General features: G+C 40.1%; 1 protein-coding gene across 2 annotated transcripts; it reads right to left on the bottom strand.

The window, feature by feature from the left end:
* Positions 1 to 616: 616 nt before the first annotated feature.
* On the bottom strand, positions 617 to 17,014 carry TMEM50A (transmembrane protein 50A). 2 transcript variants are annotated; one of them, XM_020909263.2, is made up of 7 exons: positions 16,862 to 17,014; positions 14,710 to 14,814; positions 12,948 to 13,060; positions 11,798 to 11,865; positions 8,474 to 8,566; positions 5,913 to 5,973; positions 617 to 1,144 (listed from the first exon to the last, which is right to left on the bottom strand). In XM_020909263.2, exons 2-7 carry the CDS (start codon positions 14,800 to 14,802, stop codon positions 1,099 to 1,101), a joined length of 474 nt encoding a protein of 157 aa, XP_020764922.1. In that variant the 5' UTR covers positions 14,803 to 14,814; positions 16,862 to 17,014; the 3' UTR covers positions 617 to 1,098. The 2 variants fall into 2 exon arrangements, with proteins under 2 accessions (XP_020764922.1, XP_070315052.1); XM_070458951.1 differs by lacking the exon at positions 16,862 to 17,014 and adding an exon at positions 16,307 to 16,512.
* Positions 17,015 to 17,353: the final 339 nt, after the last annotated feature.

Genomic DNA, 17,353 nt, shown 5'->3' with positions numbered 1-17,353 from the left:
ATCATCTGAGAGGTATTTGGTGGTTAACGAATAGCTAATTGTTGCAAGCTTTATTAATATGACAATATTTCAAGCTTTAGTTCTGAAGAACATATACCCACATAGTTAGCTAGCTCATTAAAGAAAAAAAATTCCCATTATGTTAAAGTGGGGAGCCTGGGGGATAAAAGAATTCCAAAAAGGAGCAGACTAAGAGTTCCCAGTAGCTGGACACTTGTCATTATAACCGACCTCACTTGGTCTATTTTGAGCTTAGTGGTTCAGTAGAGATACAACAAAATGGAATTCAATTTATTATCAAACCAACAACAAGAGAGTCAGTCACCGGAGTAAAGACCAAGCCCCTCTCCGCTTCCTCTTTCCTTCCACGGTGGCTGTGGAGTAACCGTTAGCGTCCCACCAGGCCCAGGGTCACAGCCGAGTCAGTGGCACTGAAGGGACACTTCTGAGGAAACTGGTGGCTAGATTATGGGGCTTCTCTCTTTCAACATATTCACTCACCCCTTGGGAGACCCTCAATAACTACTTACACTGAAATATTTACAGAATTTTTGGCAAAACCATACATTAATAAAGCAAACACAAAGGATAGTGAGAAAGAATTCTGACCACTGAATAGCTTTTAAAAACAAGAACATGTTTATATTTCATCATTATTTATGTTTCATCTAGTATTTGACACAGAATAGGCCACATTTAAATAAACACATTAAATCTTCAGAGCACTTTAATTGCAGCTTTGGATTTTGGATATGACAAATACTCATATAAGATGCTTCCATGATTTCTTTTGTGATTTATTTTTATAAACATGATAAAATGTAATAAAAATTTCTCACGTGAAATACTTTTCTTCAACATTTTACAAGTTAATCAAATGTAATCACATGTATATCACAATAGATTTTGCTGCGCTTGTTGATTAGAGAGAGTTCTCATGATTTTAGTATTATACAAATTTAAGTTGAGACTATACTCAGAAAGGAGTTTAGAAAATGGCATTACAAAAGACTGGGAGTGAGTAGCAAAAAAAAAAAAAACAACCAAACAAAAAGAAACCCCACGCAGGGCTGTTGGGCAGTAACGAATCAGAAGCTTTCACTGCCATAAGTCTTCAGTGCGGCCAAACTTAAAAACGAGTCCTCTGTGAAAAGAACAAGAAATATCATATGACTGGCTGAGTTTGGGGAAAAAAGATGAGAGATTTAGAATTGTGGGAAACTAGCGACAAAGAATAATTGATGAGCTGTATGGGAAAAACCCATGGGATGTATCAGAACAGAAGCTGATCATTCCAGGGTTGTAAGCTCGGCCAATGTACACGACTGTGCTGTTTACCACAAGCTATCCTGCAACCTGAACTTCTGAGTTTGGAGACGTATGTCCCTCTTAAGAAGTTAACCAGTGTTTAGTGTGTAACCATTATATGTCTGATATTATCTAATTCCCTTAACAAGCCTTTTCTGAGTCAAGATGGCAGTGCGAAAAGCTAGGGTTATAAAGGCAAAGATATAGTCCCGAACTTCAAGTTGCTTATGTTCTTGATGACACAACGTGGTAAGTACAGAGGGTCGGGGGTGGGGAGAGGCATATACACCACATGTTAAGGGAGCAGAGAACATATGGGGATTTTTTTTTTTTTTAATATTTATTTATTTGGCTGTGCCAGGTCTTAGCTGTGATGTGGGATCTGGGATCTGGTTCTCAGACCAGGGATCGAACCCAGGTCGAACTCTGCATTGCAAGCACAGAGTCTTAGCCACTGGACCACTAGGAAGTCCCATATGGGGATTTATTTTGCCTGAATTTGTCAGGAAAGGACTTACAGAGGTGGTGATGTTAGAAGAACATGGAAGGATAAGAGGAGTTTGAATGGCAGGGTGGGAGAAGCGGGAGCTGGTGGGACGGTGAAGATGTTTCAGGGGAGGAAATGGCAGATCAAAAGGCAAAGAGGGGAAAAATAAAAAGGCAAAGAGGAATAAAAGATCACAGGTCAAAAAAAAAAAAAAGAGCATGGGTCCTCAGGCAAAGCCCCAGAGACGGACATGTCAGGAAATGCCCTCACAGAGCCTATACTCTAGGTTTTATTTTGGGAAGTGTCTATAGCTTTTTTTTTAAGGCTTCAATTTAAGAGGGCAGATGCATAAGAACACACACACGTTCGTTCGGGTTTTCCTGTATGATCTTATGGAAAAACCTGAACAAAGTTTTTGGCTCATTGATATATACCTCGATATAAATACCTGTGGTGTGGGAGAGCAGGGGAGAGTTCAATATGGGTAGGGTACAGTTTAAGAGGCAAGGAGCATGAGAAATGGCAGTGGTCAGGGTTTGGCAAGCCAACTGACCAGAGTGGCAAATTGCCCACAGGGGCCTTTGGGAGCCTCAGATGAGACAAGCGGGCGGGCACCAGCCTGTGATCTACTAAAGGCAGCTTGGGCCCAGACAACGCAGGAGCTGGGACTACGCAGAGACGCATCTCGGGTAAAAGAAACAACTTCAGCTCCAGACGACTGCTGCTGAGCCAGGGCCCAGGGTTGGCGGATCCTCTAGATTTTCAAGAATTCTGATTTTTAGGTAAAATACCTTCATTTTAAAATGTCAGCTCAATAAAACAAAACAATACTGTTCTGAATTTTGCTGGATGGCCCCTAGTGGCAATCCCTTCTGTGAAAGTGTTAGTCACCCAGCGGTGTCAGACTTTTTGTGACCCGGTGGACTGCAGCCCACCGGGCTCCTCTGACCATGGAATTTCCCAGGCAAGAACACTGGAGTGGGCTGCCATTTTCTAGTGTTTTAGAAGGAACACTGATACAGGAAAACTGGACCCAAGAGAGACATCAGTCAAGAGTGTGAAGAGCTCAGGAAGGGATGAGAATGACCGAACCTAACGAAGGAAATGAACACAAAGAGAAGAGGGTTAAGACAATTGAGAAGCAAACTCATCAGGGCTTGGATGTCGGGGGGCTAAGGCAAGGGAGAAGTGAAAAGTAGATACTACAATGGCATCTGCTGGTTTTCATTTGTTTTCTCATCTATTTTCTAATTTCCAGTGTATACTCAAAGATATACCCTCAATCAAAATGGTCAATTTTAAAAGGTTTCATAGGAAATTTCCTAGCGGTCCAGTGGTTAGGACTGCACTTCTAGTGCAGGGGGCCTGGGTTTGCTCCCTGGTTGGGGAACTAATATCCTGTGAGCTGCTCAGCACAGCCAAAACAAAATAGGTTTCACAGGCCTTTATAAAGGTAAGCACTTAAGTGTTTTTTAATGGGAAAAAAAAAGCAACCAGGAAGTCGTCTATACCCTCTCATGGAATTTTCCTTTATAAAGGATTTCATAAACCCCCAAAAAGCAATTGATCTGTGCTCTTCCAGGTAATTTCAAAACTACTGCTACAAAAAAAGAAAAACCAGAGCCTCTACTCCACAGATAGCTTAAAAGAGGCATGGCTTAACTTTACACCCTAATCACCAGATGCAAACTGCAACCTCAAGAGTTTCTTAGGCGAGAGCCAGTCCCTCTTGCATTGTCAGATGGTTACCTTTGGTACTGATTTCTGTTTTTGATGTCTGAAACAACAATTTCTAAGTTTGTTGCTGAGAACTGTTCTGTTATAAATTCAAAAACGGTAGGCAATCTGCTACAACTATCCTGACAACAGTGTCTATTAGTTGGATTTAACTGCTATTTGCCTACAGTATTTTCACAAAACCAAATCAGTTTTTGGATTTAATAAGTACAATAGCAATACATGAGAAATTAACCAAACTTGTTGCTTAGAAAAATAACGTATTATAACTAACTTGAGACAAGTCAGCAATGGGTTTTTAAGGTTCTGTGAAATGTGGTAACTACTGTATGAACATACGTGTTTCTTCCCTCATTGAAAAAGATAAAACTTCCCCACAAACCTCTCAATCCTCTGGCTCCTCCTCCCTGCTCTGACAAAGGAACTTCTCTGCCAGAAACAAAATCTCAAGGTGGAACTTACTTTATCCTCCACCTCTGCCAGAGTAAACAATGATTAGAACCCAGAAGGCTGCTGTTTTGCCTTCCCTGGCTGGTTCTCGGTAAATCCCCTCCCACCACTCCATCCTGAAGCTTTTCTGACCCTTGCCTCTGATCCTGTTATGCTACCTTCCATTGGCTGAAGTTGTGGGACACTGAATTCCCACAAGCACCTCTAACCCTGTGGAGATTCTGGAGTACTGAGCTCAGATGCCTGGTCCTTCTTTAAAGATGTTCAAGCCTCAGCACTATAGCTTGAAAGGAAAAGAAATTCTAAACATCAATACTGTCCCTCTAATAAACACATGCTATAATACACCACCCTACAAAATAACAAATCTACCCATATTTACCAAATTTACAAAACTTGGGGAGTGAGGTTGGATCACTTCCTATTTTTTCAAGTACAGTGTTACATTCTTTAAAAAAAAAAAAGGAGGGGGATTGGGCAGGAAAGAAACAGAACTAATATTAAGCAATTGGTTGAAGACTCAACAAAGGAGAAAATGCTAATTAAACTCATTCCAAATTCCATCCTCCTGGAGCCTGAACTTCAGAGTCAGATAGCCTGAATTTTAGCCACACAATCTGGAACATGATCTCTGTGCCTATTTCTCACATATAAAATGATGGTAACACTGGAGCCACCTTTAGAGTTTTAGGAATCAACTGGGAGCACACATGTAACACACTAAGAATGGTGTCTTGCACAAAAACAGTGCTCAAGAAACTTTGGGCATATTTTCTGCACAAAATCAATGGCTTAACATTAGAAAAAACAAAAAAACTCTTGGATTTTCTCCACTAGTTTCAAGATGCAAGGTATGACCCAAAGAGGCTGTATATCTTGCCATATGTAAATTCACATTTTTCCTATTTCTAAACTGATTTTATAAAATTGCAAAAATGCTTTGTGGTGGAATGGAAAAAGTATGAATACCAACTGCTGGCTATTGTTAAAGGGCAACTATTAGCATTCCATGAGTGGTTCAATAGACAGGAGTTATCTATTTCCTTTCAAGAGGTGGGTGGGAAGGGACAAGGAAGGGAAGGGAAAGTCCTAGAATAAGACTGTCCTAGAATATACAGCAGTTTTGTTTTGTTTTTTTAAAAAAACCTTTTCTGAATTTAGACATCTTTGAAAATTTGATGAAAGCCATAGGCTCACTTCCCAGAAATAAACAGAAAAACCAATGTCTTGCATGCAGACATGTCTGGTGGTTCCCAGTCTTTAGAAGCCTACCCATGCAATGGGAATTAAGAACTCCTGATAGATAGGATAAAGAGAAGTTTCTGTTGTTTTTTTGGGAGGTGGGGTGAAGAGGGAGGCTAGGGAAAGCGGGATAGGGCATGCCCTATATGTCCAGGAAAGAGTGAACATTAGAAAAGATTAGTGATAAAAGTATTAAGGTTTTTAGGGTCTAAGTAACCTTTTGTCATTGCATCAGAAGGATAAAAAAAAGGTCAAGGCTTTACACCTCAAATATCACACATAAATTCTAGTGACACCAAGGACAGAAAGAACCATAAAACGCATCCAGAAACAAAATTTTAAGAAGAAATGGCTTTAAGCAGGCTTTCACTAAAAGCAACTGTTAGAGACATAAATTTTAAATGAACAGTGCCAGTGCCAGATAACTAAATCTACATGAATCACAATTCTTCATTAAAGGAGAGGTGGTGGCATTTAAAAAAAATCAATGTATGTTTCCAAGGTTGGCAGTAAACCAACCCACGTATTAAAAATACCTGTCTCCGTCTCATTCTTACTTTATGACAATAACGTGGGGGAGAGGCATTAGACAGGAGGAAATTAAGCAACTAAATACAGTCAATGACATAAAGTATCATTTTAAAACAAGAAAAAAAAAGATAGGATAAAGAATGCAAAACAAACTTACCCAAAAAAGATGAAGGCATTTTGGAAAAATACAGCAATCCCAGGGTATACTATGGCTTTTTCTATAAAAGTAATTGTAACAGTTAGAGGTGCATGATCTCAAAACATTCAGTTTCTGATAAACTGGTGAATGTCAGTTTTCCTGCCTAACATAATTGATTTTTCTGGCAACTATGATTGGTGTGGGTATTAAATGACACAGTACGTATCAGAGTGTAGTTCTGGTTTAGTAAACGGTAGCTTCCTTCATTTATTTAATAAATACCGAGCACATACTGCGTACCAGCATTGTTGAATGTGCTGAGGATAACACAGTAAACAAAACAGGCGAAACGTTCGCCTTCGTGGAGCTAAACACTGTTGAGAATAAGTAAGAAGAAAAAGTAAAGCAGGAAAGGTATGGGAAGTGTACTGAATGATGATATACTATACAGACGGCCAGAAGGACCTCATGGGAAGGTGACGCAAGGAAAAGTATAAGGATACAAAGAAAGTGAGGGCAGAAGCAGCCGTGCAGAAGCAGCAGAACGACAAGTGCAAAAGCCCTGGGGTGGCAGCATGCTAGTACATTGGAGGAACAGTCACAAGGGCAAAAGAGGAAAGCAGGAGACAGATCAAAGAAGGACGAGTGGCAGGTGGGGTGCGGCGCAGATCCTTCACAGCTTCACAGTCGTGCTGACTCTGATTTTCAATCTGGGTGAGAGGAAAAAAATCACTGGAAGGTTTTGAGCAGAAAAGTGACTTGAGCTGACACACTTCAACAGGATCTTCTGGCTGCGGTGCAGACAGCAGACTAAAGCGGGGTGAGGCTGGGGAGGGGACATAAACAAGCTATTTTAGGAAATCAGGCCAGAGACCATCATGGATGGAACCAGGGTGGGAGCAACAGAGGAGATAAAAAGTGGTCATATTCAGGATATATTTTAATAGCAGAATCAACAGAATCTGGGGATGGATTAGGCTGTGGGATGTAAGAGAAAGAGGTGTCATCTTTGACAGGCCTTAACTACCCATGTTTTGGGCCTAAACACCTGGATGGAGAAAGTAGCCACTAAGATAGGAAAGACTGCCAAAGGACCATCTTGTCTCGATTTTATCCTGGACTGAACCTGAAATTCTCGAAGTTTTTACTACTGGAGCTGTCAATGATCACTCACTGACAAACCGAGGAGTGATGAATAGCAACTTTTCCTCCTAAGAGTTTTAAGTTAATCTGACTACCATAATAGCTGGTTTGTATAGACCCTCTGTACTAGAAGGCCACATTAAATAACCACTACCACTAGAATGACTCATAAAGGTTCTATATAAAGGCACTTCATAAAATTACAGATTTGCTGCTAATAATTCTCAAAGCATAACTTGGCTTCAGAAGCCTTTAGGAAAATAACTTCAAAGTCTATGAGATGAACACATTCCTACAAAAAGGGGCTCTGTATTAATAGTTGTTATCTAGGAAAGAAGAATTTTCAGTAATTTTACTTTCCTCTTTGAGCTCTTTTATATTCTCAGTTTTCTACAATGAATAAGCAATTCACATGATAAAAAAGTAACATTTTTGTTTTTAAACTATGATGGTGATAAATTTTGTAGCAGCAAGAGAATTTCATATGATAGGCAAAAGGCCAGGTTCAAAATTATACTCTGATTACAACTATTTAAGAAACAAAAGAAACCAAAGAAAATATACCAAAATATTTAAGAGCAGTAAGATTATTTGTTTTTCTTCTCTTTCTTTTCTATATTTTTAGCAACATGGTTTTATAAAAAATTACATAGAAAAGAAGAACCACAGATATTTAAAACTGCCTATCATTCCTATCTGCAAGATTTAAACAATTTGAATTAAAAAATCAGGGAAACAATTATTTTAATCCAAGAATTACATCTTATCTAACAAAGTGAAGTGTTAAAATATGAGCTAGATTAGATTTCTGCTGGTCTGGTTTGGCAAATCATTAATATCTTATTTTTTACTATGATAAGCATAGTCAGTTTTACCTAGAACACTGAATGAATTTCATACTTTTCTGGGGTCCCTCAAGGCAAAGATTCAACCAAGGACCTGAGAGTAGGTCTTTTTCCTAGCTTGCCTCACACTGGCCTTATATAGCAGATACGCATTAAGTGTTCATTTGTTTTTTTATCTAAAAGAAGATGATGATATATTATCAAGGAGGCTGAGCTCAATAAATTTCAATTCTAGGATGTTAAGGCTTTGCCTGCATGTTATTCAGCAAGTCAAGACTTGCCAAATAGCTGGACAAGATATGAGGTTTTTGAGCTTCTGAGGTTTTTGGAAGCCAAAGAGAAACAAGGGATGGAGCTGTGTCCCATCCCTTCCAGGCTCTAGATGAGAAGAAAAAATACAGGAGAAAGGAATACTAAAAACATAGCAAACAAAACAAATACAAATACAGATTAGGGAGGGGGGTTCCTGGGCACAAATGCATTGCTAGTAGTTGGCTGAACTATACAAAGAAAACTTTATTCTAAAAAAAACAACTTCAATGCAAAATTTCAAAATTCCATTGAAGTAAAAGGTAAACTGTTTTCTCTTACCTTTAGCAACGTATCCTCCAAAAAGAATCCACATCGATGCAATCAGAGAGCCAAAGGCCAACATGAAACCAATGAACAGCCAAATGCGAGCACCTTAAGAGAAATAATATTTTACGAGAACTGTTTCTTGTATGGCAGCACTCAGTTCAATCAGCCTTTCAAAAAAAGACAAAAACCCAGAGAGAAAAACATGTGCAGTTGCCATCAGAGTCTAAAGCAAGAATAGTGGGAACTGTGCTAAGGATTGTCAGTGCGGACGCAGAGTCTAAAGCAAGAATAGTGGGAACTGTGCTAAGGATTGTCAGTGCGGACGCTGGCCGTTTCCCTGTCGACTTTAGTCTTTACATTCTAAGTGCCTAGACAGCATTAAAATTACATTAACAGGGAAAGACAATCAACTTACAAATCATGTTTATATAATATTTATGAAGATTTACTAACAGAGTCATGGCATCCGGTCCCATCACTTCATGGCAAATAGATGGGGAAAAAATGGAAACAGTGACAGACCTTATGTCCTGAGCTCCAAAATCTCTGCAGATGGTGACTGCAGCCCATGAAATTAAAAGATGCTTGCTCCCTGGAAGAAAAACTATGACCAATCTAGACAGCATATTAAAAAGCAGAGACGTTGCTTTACCCACAAAGGTCCATCTAGTCAAAGCTATGGTTTTTCCAGTAGTCATGTATGGATGTGAGAGTTGGACTATAAAGAAAGCTGAGAGCCGAAGAACTGATGCTTTTGAACTGTGATGTTGGAGAAGACTTATGAGAGTTCCTTGGACTGCAAGGAGCTCAAACCAGTCAATCCTAAAGGAGATCAGTCCTGGGTGTTCATTGGAAGGACTGATACTGAAGCTGAAACTCCAATACTTCGGCCACCTGATCCGAAGAACTGAGTCACTGGAAAAGATTCTGATTCTGGGAAAGATTGAAGGCGGGAGAAGGGGATGACAGAGGATGAGATGCTTGGATTGCATCACCGACTCGATGGACATGAGTTTGAGTAAGCTCTGGGAGTTGGGGATGGACAGGGAGGCCTGGGGTGCTGCAGTCCATGCGGTCGCAAAGAGTCAGACATGACTGAGTGACTGAAACAGTCATTAGCTCGCCTAAAGTGAATTCTGAGATGAGTTTATTTAATTAGCACAAATGCATTTTAATAAAAACCCTGCCTTGCTCAATAAAGCACAGCAAATAATGTTATATGTAAATTTCTGATTTCATACCCAAGATATAAAACATAGTTCTGAAATAATAAGCTCTCACTTATAGATATGATATGATACACAAATACAACCAGCTCTGGACCCCCAGAGCTGTGCTAACATTTATCTCTTCATTTAGATTTTACAAGGTCACAGTATATCAGTATATCTGTATTGCTTCTATTTAAGTTCATCTATTGATAACAGAGAGTGAACCAGAGGGAGTCTGAAAACACAGACCTGAATCGACCACTGCAGTTCTTTTTATTTCATTAGGGAGAGGGGAAAAAAGTCACCTAAATCTTGCCTATATTCAGGTTTATTTTTGTATGGATATAAGTTTATAATTTAAAATGTTCAATAAGTATCTGTCTCCTCAAATCTTTGGCTAAATTGGACTCTACAAGAAGTTGTAGCAAACGAAGCAACAAAGGATTAATCTCAAAAATATACAAGCAACTCCTCCAGCTCAACTCCAGAAAAATAAATGACCCAATCAAAAAATGGGCCAAAGAACTCAACAGACATTTCTCCAAGGAAGACATACAGATGGCTAACAAACACATGAAAAGATGCTCAACATCACTCATTATCAGAGAAATGCAAACCAAAACCACAATGAGGTACCATTACACGCCAGTCAGGATGGCTGCTATCCAAAAGTCTACAAGCAATAAATGCTGGAGAGGGTGTGGAGAAAAGGGAACCCTCTTACACTGTTGGTGGGAATGCAAACTAGTACAGCCGCTATGGAGAACAGTGTGGAGATTTCTTAAAAAGCTGGAAATAGAACTGCCATATGACCCAGCAATCCCACTCCTGGGCATACACACCAAGGAAACCAGATCTGAAAGAGACACGTGCACCCCAATGTTCATCGCAGCACTGTTTATAATAGCCAGGACATGGAAGCAACCCAGATGCCCATCAGCAGACGAATGGATGAGGAAGCTGTGGTACATATACACCATAGAATATTACTCAGCCATTAAAAAGAATTCATTTGAATCAGTTCTAATGAGATGGATGAAACTGGAGCCCATTATACAGAGCGAAGTAAGCCAGAAAGATAAAGACCATTACAGTATACTAACACATATATATGGAATTTAGAAAGATGGTAACGATAACCCTATATGCAAAACAGAAAAAGAGACTCAGATGTATAGAACTGACTTGTGGACTCTGGGAGAAGGTGAGGGTGGGATGTTTCAAGAGAACAGCATTGAAACATGTATATTATCTAGGGTGAAACAGATCACCAGCCCAGGTTGGGTGCATGAGACAAGTGCTCGGGCCTGGTGCACTGGGAAGACCCAGAGGGATCGGATGGAGAGGGAGGTGGGAGGGGGGACCGGGATGGGGAATACATGTAAATCCATGGCTAATTCATTTCAATGTATGACAAAAACTACTGTAATGATGTAAGGTAATTAGCCTCCAACTAATAAAAATGGAAAAAAAAAAAAAAGAAGTTGTGCTACACACATCCTGTGCTCTGCCTACCTTGGGCACATGGCCATGGGTCCAGGGGACTTGAGTTCCTCGGTGGAGAGAGGCAGGCCTGGGTGAATCTAAGCACTATAATTCTATTGCCTATTCAGTTTTGCAAGATTAAAAAATTTCTGGAGACTGGCTGCACAATTAAAATGAATGTACCTACTACTGAACTGTACACTTAAGAATAGCTAAGATAGTAAATTTTCTGTTGTGTATTTTGAAACATGCCAAAACTATGAATCTAAGCTGTATCAAAATGCTAATTCAATCAATTAAGGTTGGGAAAAAAGGGAAGAAAATAATTTATATAGTAAAGTTTCAAATACTAGAAAGTCTATTTTGCACTTTGCATAATGTATTCTTTATTATATAGTGTTTTTTACTATACACTGTATACATTTACATCTATATAGGACTATTATTGGACAGGGTTATATACTCAAAACTTTGTATTCTGAACTACTTGACAACCATTGACCAAATGCAACTTTTCTACAACCTCTCCTTAGATACATCTCCATCCTATTCCCGATCTGAAGAAGTCAGACAAGTGGCTCTTACATGTATAACTCTTATTTTAAGAATGTACAGTAAGATGCTGTTTGCATCTATTTACCTGTTTGACCCAGGCAACCTTCACTGTAACTATCACCTCGGACTTGTCCATTTGATACTGCATTAATCCTGTGTGAACAAAATAAAACCAAGAGGTCAGGGTCTCTGACTCTACGAGGAAATTATCCATGACATCAAACTGCCAGGCACAACAAGCTGTTGTTGTTATTGTTCAGTCGCGAAGTCAGGTCCGACTCTTTGCCACCCCAATGGACTGCAGCATGCCAGGCTTCCCTGTCCTTCACTATCTCCTGGAGTTTGCTCAAATTCATGTCCATTGAGTTGGTGATGCTATCTAACCATAAGAGTTCTGCAACTTTTAAGTCTTCAGGAGTCTTGAGTAATGGGTTCATACAACAATAGGCAAGGCCCCTCAATCAGTATCCTGTGAAGCACTGGATATAGTCCCCAGACCAGCAGAATCAGCATCACCTGGACATGCTTTAAAATGAGAATTCCCTGGTTCTACCCCAAGTTGAAGCAGAAATTCTGGGTGTAGGGCCCAACAATCTGAATTTGAACAAATCCTTTAGATGATTCTGATTCTTGTTAAAATTTGAGAGTGAAATTCTTAGAGTTATACCTTGCTAAGATTGGAGTGATCTTTAGCTTGGTCCTATCTAGTTTTCTGTTTGTACACATCAGACATACTCAGCACGAAGAGATGCAGGCGGTAAAATCTTACTCTGTCCATTCCTGACACACGTTCCAAACATAAAACCTCTTTCACTGAGCTTCACAGAATACCACTCTAAATTGAGACAGCCTCGCTTTCTTTAGAAGTTTGCTCTGGGGACTTCCCTGCTGGTTCAGTGGCTAAGCCCCACACTCTCCGTGTGTGTGTATGTTTGTGTTTGGGGGGGCTGGGTTCAATCCCTGGTCAGGGAACTAGATCCCACATGCTGCAACTAGAGTTCCCTTGCTGCAACTAAAGACCCAGCTTAGCCAAATAAATAAATATTAAAATAAGAAGAACAGAAAAGAGGATCACTGTTTTTCTTCCTAAGTCCTTCTCTATGATTTGACTTTTAAATCACAACCCATATGTTAATTTGGTAACATTTAAAAATATTAACTCTACTCAACTGTATGTAAAACATATTTCTCTTGGGACAATCTGTGCAAGTCGTGTCACTAGCGATGACACTTACATTAAGAAGGCTATGGTTGCTATGACACCACACGCGTGGTAGGAGTGGTTGAATTCGTCCATGCGGGGGTAAATGACAGCTGCATCTATGATAATCCACCAGCCTGTAAAAAACTAAAACAAACCACAGGAGGAGAAATGACAGTCATTTCTTGTCTTACTGGCTAAAAAGCAAAGAATCTAAGTGAAGAGATCCCTTCTAATAAAGTCCACAATTTTCTTAAATCTTCCAGCAGTTTCTTGCATACAATTAGTACTTTGCTTAGTATCTGATGAAAGATTAGATACCCTAAAATCCCACAGCTATTTATTAACACAAACTTCTTTTCCAAGATGATTACAATCATTCTTTTATACTGTCATTTAAAAAGTCTGTGATCTAATTTTTGTGAACTAGAAGTAAATTATATTTCATGGCAGGAGAAAGGAAAAAAGTCATTTAGACTTGAACTGACAAGAGGAGTGGCCTGTTGCTGATGATAAAAGCCTCCAGAAAGATATTATTGAAAATGAAAAAAACAGTACTCAAAATAATATGGGGAATAATTATTGTTAATAGAATTTTAGCTAGTCTCTTGGTGCTGTGAAATAAACAATGTGCTGTGCAGTACTGCTTTCTCTTTTGATAAACTACAGTGCAGTCTACAGATGGTTTCAGGGGTGATGCTAAATTCATTAAAACACAAAATTATAATTTATCTTAATTGAATTTGGCTCTGGACATTATCAAGGACAAACATAAAATGAAAAAAGACATTAAAACTGCATAAATATTTTTTATCACTTGAGCAGACACTTACAAAAGATGATATTAACCAAATTCTGACATGTAGTTTAGCTGATTTGGAAAGTAACCCCCTTCTCTATCCCCACTTCCAACCTTGACCTAGTTAGCTCTATTTATTTATAAATAACTATTTTAGGTTAATCAAATTATTTTTATCAGGTTACAGACAGATCTATACTCTATTAATGACATTTTTATTGGGTAGCACAGTATTCTTTTGCCTTTTTTTTTTTAAACACTTTGAGCCCAACATACTCAAGGTATTTTCTTCAGAGACTAAAATTCAAAGCTTTTTTTTTTTTAATATAATAGCAGAATTTCTATAGTAGTCTTATATTTTGACATTACCCTGGAAAAATTTAGGACAGTTATTTTTCAGAGATTATAACTGTCAAGAGGCTAGGTAAAGAGACATATTTAAACTTAGATTTCTGCTTGTTTACTTAAAATTCATTCTTTAGAGTATATGTCAACATTAGAGCACAAAAAAAATCACATGCCTTGAGGATATGTAATATAAATAAGAATTTTATTCTATAAATTACTTCTAAACAATATATTTTAATGAGCTCTTTATTTATCTAATGAGACTGAAAAGTTAAGTTATGGAGAAATGCAGTCATATCTTTTGAATGATTCTGACCTCATTGTTTCTTGAACACTTCTTGGTAATTTCATGTACTCACTAAGAGGAGGCATAATCCATGTTGTGAATAAATATATAAAATATACTGTCTCACTATACTAGGTTTTTGCAGTAAAAGAAAAATAATATCAAATTTTAAGCCATAATGTCAACTCTTTAAATGGAATACATAAATCCTCTCATAAACAAAAATATCAACATTTATTTTTAAAAATTCAGTGGTCAAAGATAAAATAAATAGTACATACTTAAAGAAATCACACAGAATTCAAAATACATAAAAACAAACACATCAAATTAAGGAAGGCCCAAATGATCAAGGACACTTACTAGAACACCGGCAGCAATGGAAGCAATAGTATTGCGTTTTTCCCCCCAATCAATGCACTCTGAGCACCTCAAGCCTTCCAGAAATCCAGACATTTTTTCAGGTCACTTAAATAAACAAACAAAACCAACTTAATACAGTACTTTTAGTGAATTTCTTCAAATCTGACTTGTTTCTAGATAATCAGTTTAGGAATAATTTAATAAAAATGAAGTTATAAATACTTTATTTGCTACCTATACTTCAGAACATTTGAGATTCAGCTTTTGATGAATTTCCACAAAACTCTGGAAAACAAAGTGTGGACTCATTTAGTTGTTGTGGTTTTTTTTTTTAATTTAAAAGATGATTTTTAGCAAAAGTGGGTGTCCAAATACTGAAAAAAATTTATAATGATTATTAACTTTAATTCCAGACTAAGTTATTATGTTCTTTAGATATTCAGAGTCCAGCAGCACTAGCACAGTGAAGAGACAAATGATAAAATTTTGGTTGAGTTAAAGTATGGACTCAGATGAAAAATACTTCTCTTAACAATTTACACATTTTATCTATAACATTTCTTCACATCAAGTCCTTTCACTTAATTATTTTTTTTCCAAGCCTGTCTTGTGGCTTCATTTCTATGTAAAAGTGAAAGTGAAAATCGCTCAGTCGTCTCCGACTCTCCGAAACCCCATGGACTACACAGTCCATGGCATTCTCCAGGCCAGAATACTGAAGTAGGTAGTCTTTCCCTTCGCCAGGGGATCTTCCCAACCCAGGGATCAAACCCAAGTCTCCCGCACTGCAGGCAGAATCTTTACCAGCTGAACCATATGAGAAGCCCTCTACGCAAATAACAGCCATTTCATTTTAATAATCTCTACCTCTGATTCTAACACGTTTTCCAGCCAAAAGAAAGCACAAAATTGAAGTCAGTATTAATTCAGACCATTAAAAAAGGAAAAGGGGAATAAAGAAAGGGCAGGAAGGAGGGCTTCCAATGCAGGGTAAATAATCCGCCTGCAATGCGGAAGATCACAGCAGACGCAGCTTGGAGCCCTGGGTCGGGAAGATCCCCTGGAGGAGGAGGGTATGGCATCCCTCTCCGGGATTCTTGCCTGGAGAATCCCATGGCCAGAGGAGCCTGGTGGGCTACAGTCCAAAAGGTCGCAGAGTCAGACACGACTGAGCGACTAAGCACGCGCGCGCGCGCACACACGGAAGGAAGGATGAAACGAAAGAAAGAAAAAGGAACCCACTGCTAAATTACCACGGATAAATTACCATAGACAATTACACAAAACACTCCTTTGAGCTGGGCTATACAGACCCAGTGTGAGACACATCCACATTATCTGTCTCAGAATATGAAAAAGCCTGCCTTAAGTGTAAATTGTTAATAAGCAAACATCCAAATTCCTACAGTGAATCTTAACCTCTATGAAGCTACTCTGTAATTGACAACCAGGGTTGTTACAAAAGTAACGAATCCAGTTGGAAACTCCCTTTAAAAAATTTAATTAAAAGCTGTGCTAATAGGCCTTGAGGACGTCTAATTTTGAAAATTAACTTAAAAAAAAAAATTCTTCCCTGGGCGGAATAGCAATCCAGTACCTTTTGATTCCGATCTACCCCGATGACGCCAACCCGAATCCTCCGTTTTTCTTTGGTTTACGACCCGCACACTCAACCCCAAACTCCGCCCCTCCAGACTCCGGGGATGTGAGGTGTAGAGGGTGGCCAGCGACTGGGAAGACGTGGGAACTAGATCTAGCTCTTCTAGCTCGGCCCTGTCCCTCGCCGAGGGGACCAGCCGGCTTCAACTCCTTCCCGGGTGTCAGCTTCCCCAGATCTAAAGCAGCGGGGGCGGGGGGGGGGGGGGGGGGGGAGGAGCATGGTGATTTTCGATTTTCAGGGATCCTGCGACGTCCAGGGGAGGGCACTGTCCGGAGCGCGGAGGTGGTCGCCCTCTCCGCCCCCGGCCGAACCCAGGTCAGCAGTAAGTGGGCAGGAAAGAAGGGTCCAGCAAGGCGCTGGCTTGAGCCTGCAGCTTCCCGAAGAGGATGCACGCAACGACCCAGGCAGCATCAGCCGGGCAGACGGTTCCGGCCTCAATCGGCCGGCAGCGGACGGCCCCTCCCCTTCCCCCTACTCCCGCCTGGTACTTACAGTTTTAAGTCCAGCCTGGCCGGTGCAGTACGTCCGGATCCCGGTGTCGCGCCGGGGCCGGGCCTCCTACCTACCGCTCCAAGTTCCAGCCAAGAAAACAAAACACCCACAGGCCGCTGGATACCCGGATGGAGCAGCCCCGCCCCCCAGGGCTCGGTCGCGCATGCGGAGACCGGACAGAGAGCGCGGGGCGTGGGGAAAAGAGGAGGACCGGCTGGAGGCGGGCCGGAGAGAGCCACGCCCACCGCGCGGCGAGTCTGCTCACGCCCGCCCGGGGCCGGCAAGCTGTTCGCGTCAGTTCAGTTCAGTTCAGTCGCTCAGTCGTCTACGACTCTTTGCCACCACATGGATTGCAGCACGCCAGGCCTCCCTGTCCATCACCAACTCCCGGAGCTTACTTAAACTCATGTCCATCGAGTCGGTGATGCCATCCAACCATCTCATCCTCTGTCCTCCCCTTCTCCTGCCCTCAATCTTTCCCAGCATCAGGGT

Source organism: Odocoileus virginianus, chromosome 30, assembly GCF_023699985.2.
Source record: "Odocoileus virginianus isolate 20LAN1187 ecotype Illinois chromosome 30, Ovbor_1.2, whole genome shotgun sequence".
Taxonomy (NCBI): Eukaryota; Metazoa; Chordata; class Mammalia; order Artiodactyla; family Cervidae; genus Odocoileus; species Odocoileus virginianus.
This window is presented reverse-complemented; position numbering and strand designations above follow the sequence as displayed.

Bases quoted from the DNA above. Each gene is read 5' to 3' on its own strand.
- TMEM50A (XM_020909263.2), bottom strand. From the start codon at position 14,802: ATGTCTGGATTTCTGGAAGGCTTGAGGTGCTCAGAGTGCATTGATTGG. The intron at 11,866-12,947 runs GTAAGTGTCATC...TTGTTCACACAG, and splicing joins GCAACCATAGCCTTCTTAAT to GATTAATGCAGTATCAAATG. The intron at 5,974-8,473 runs GTAAGAGAAAAC...TTACTTTTATAG, and splicing joins TGGAGGATACGTTGCTAAAG to AAAAAGCCATAGTATACCCT.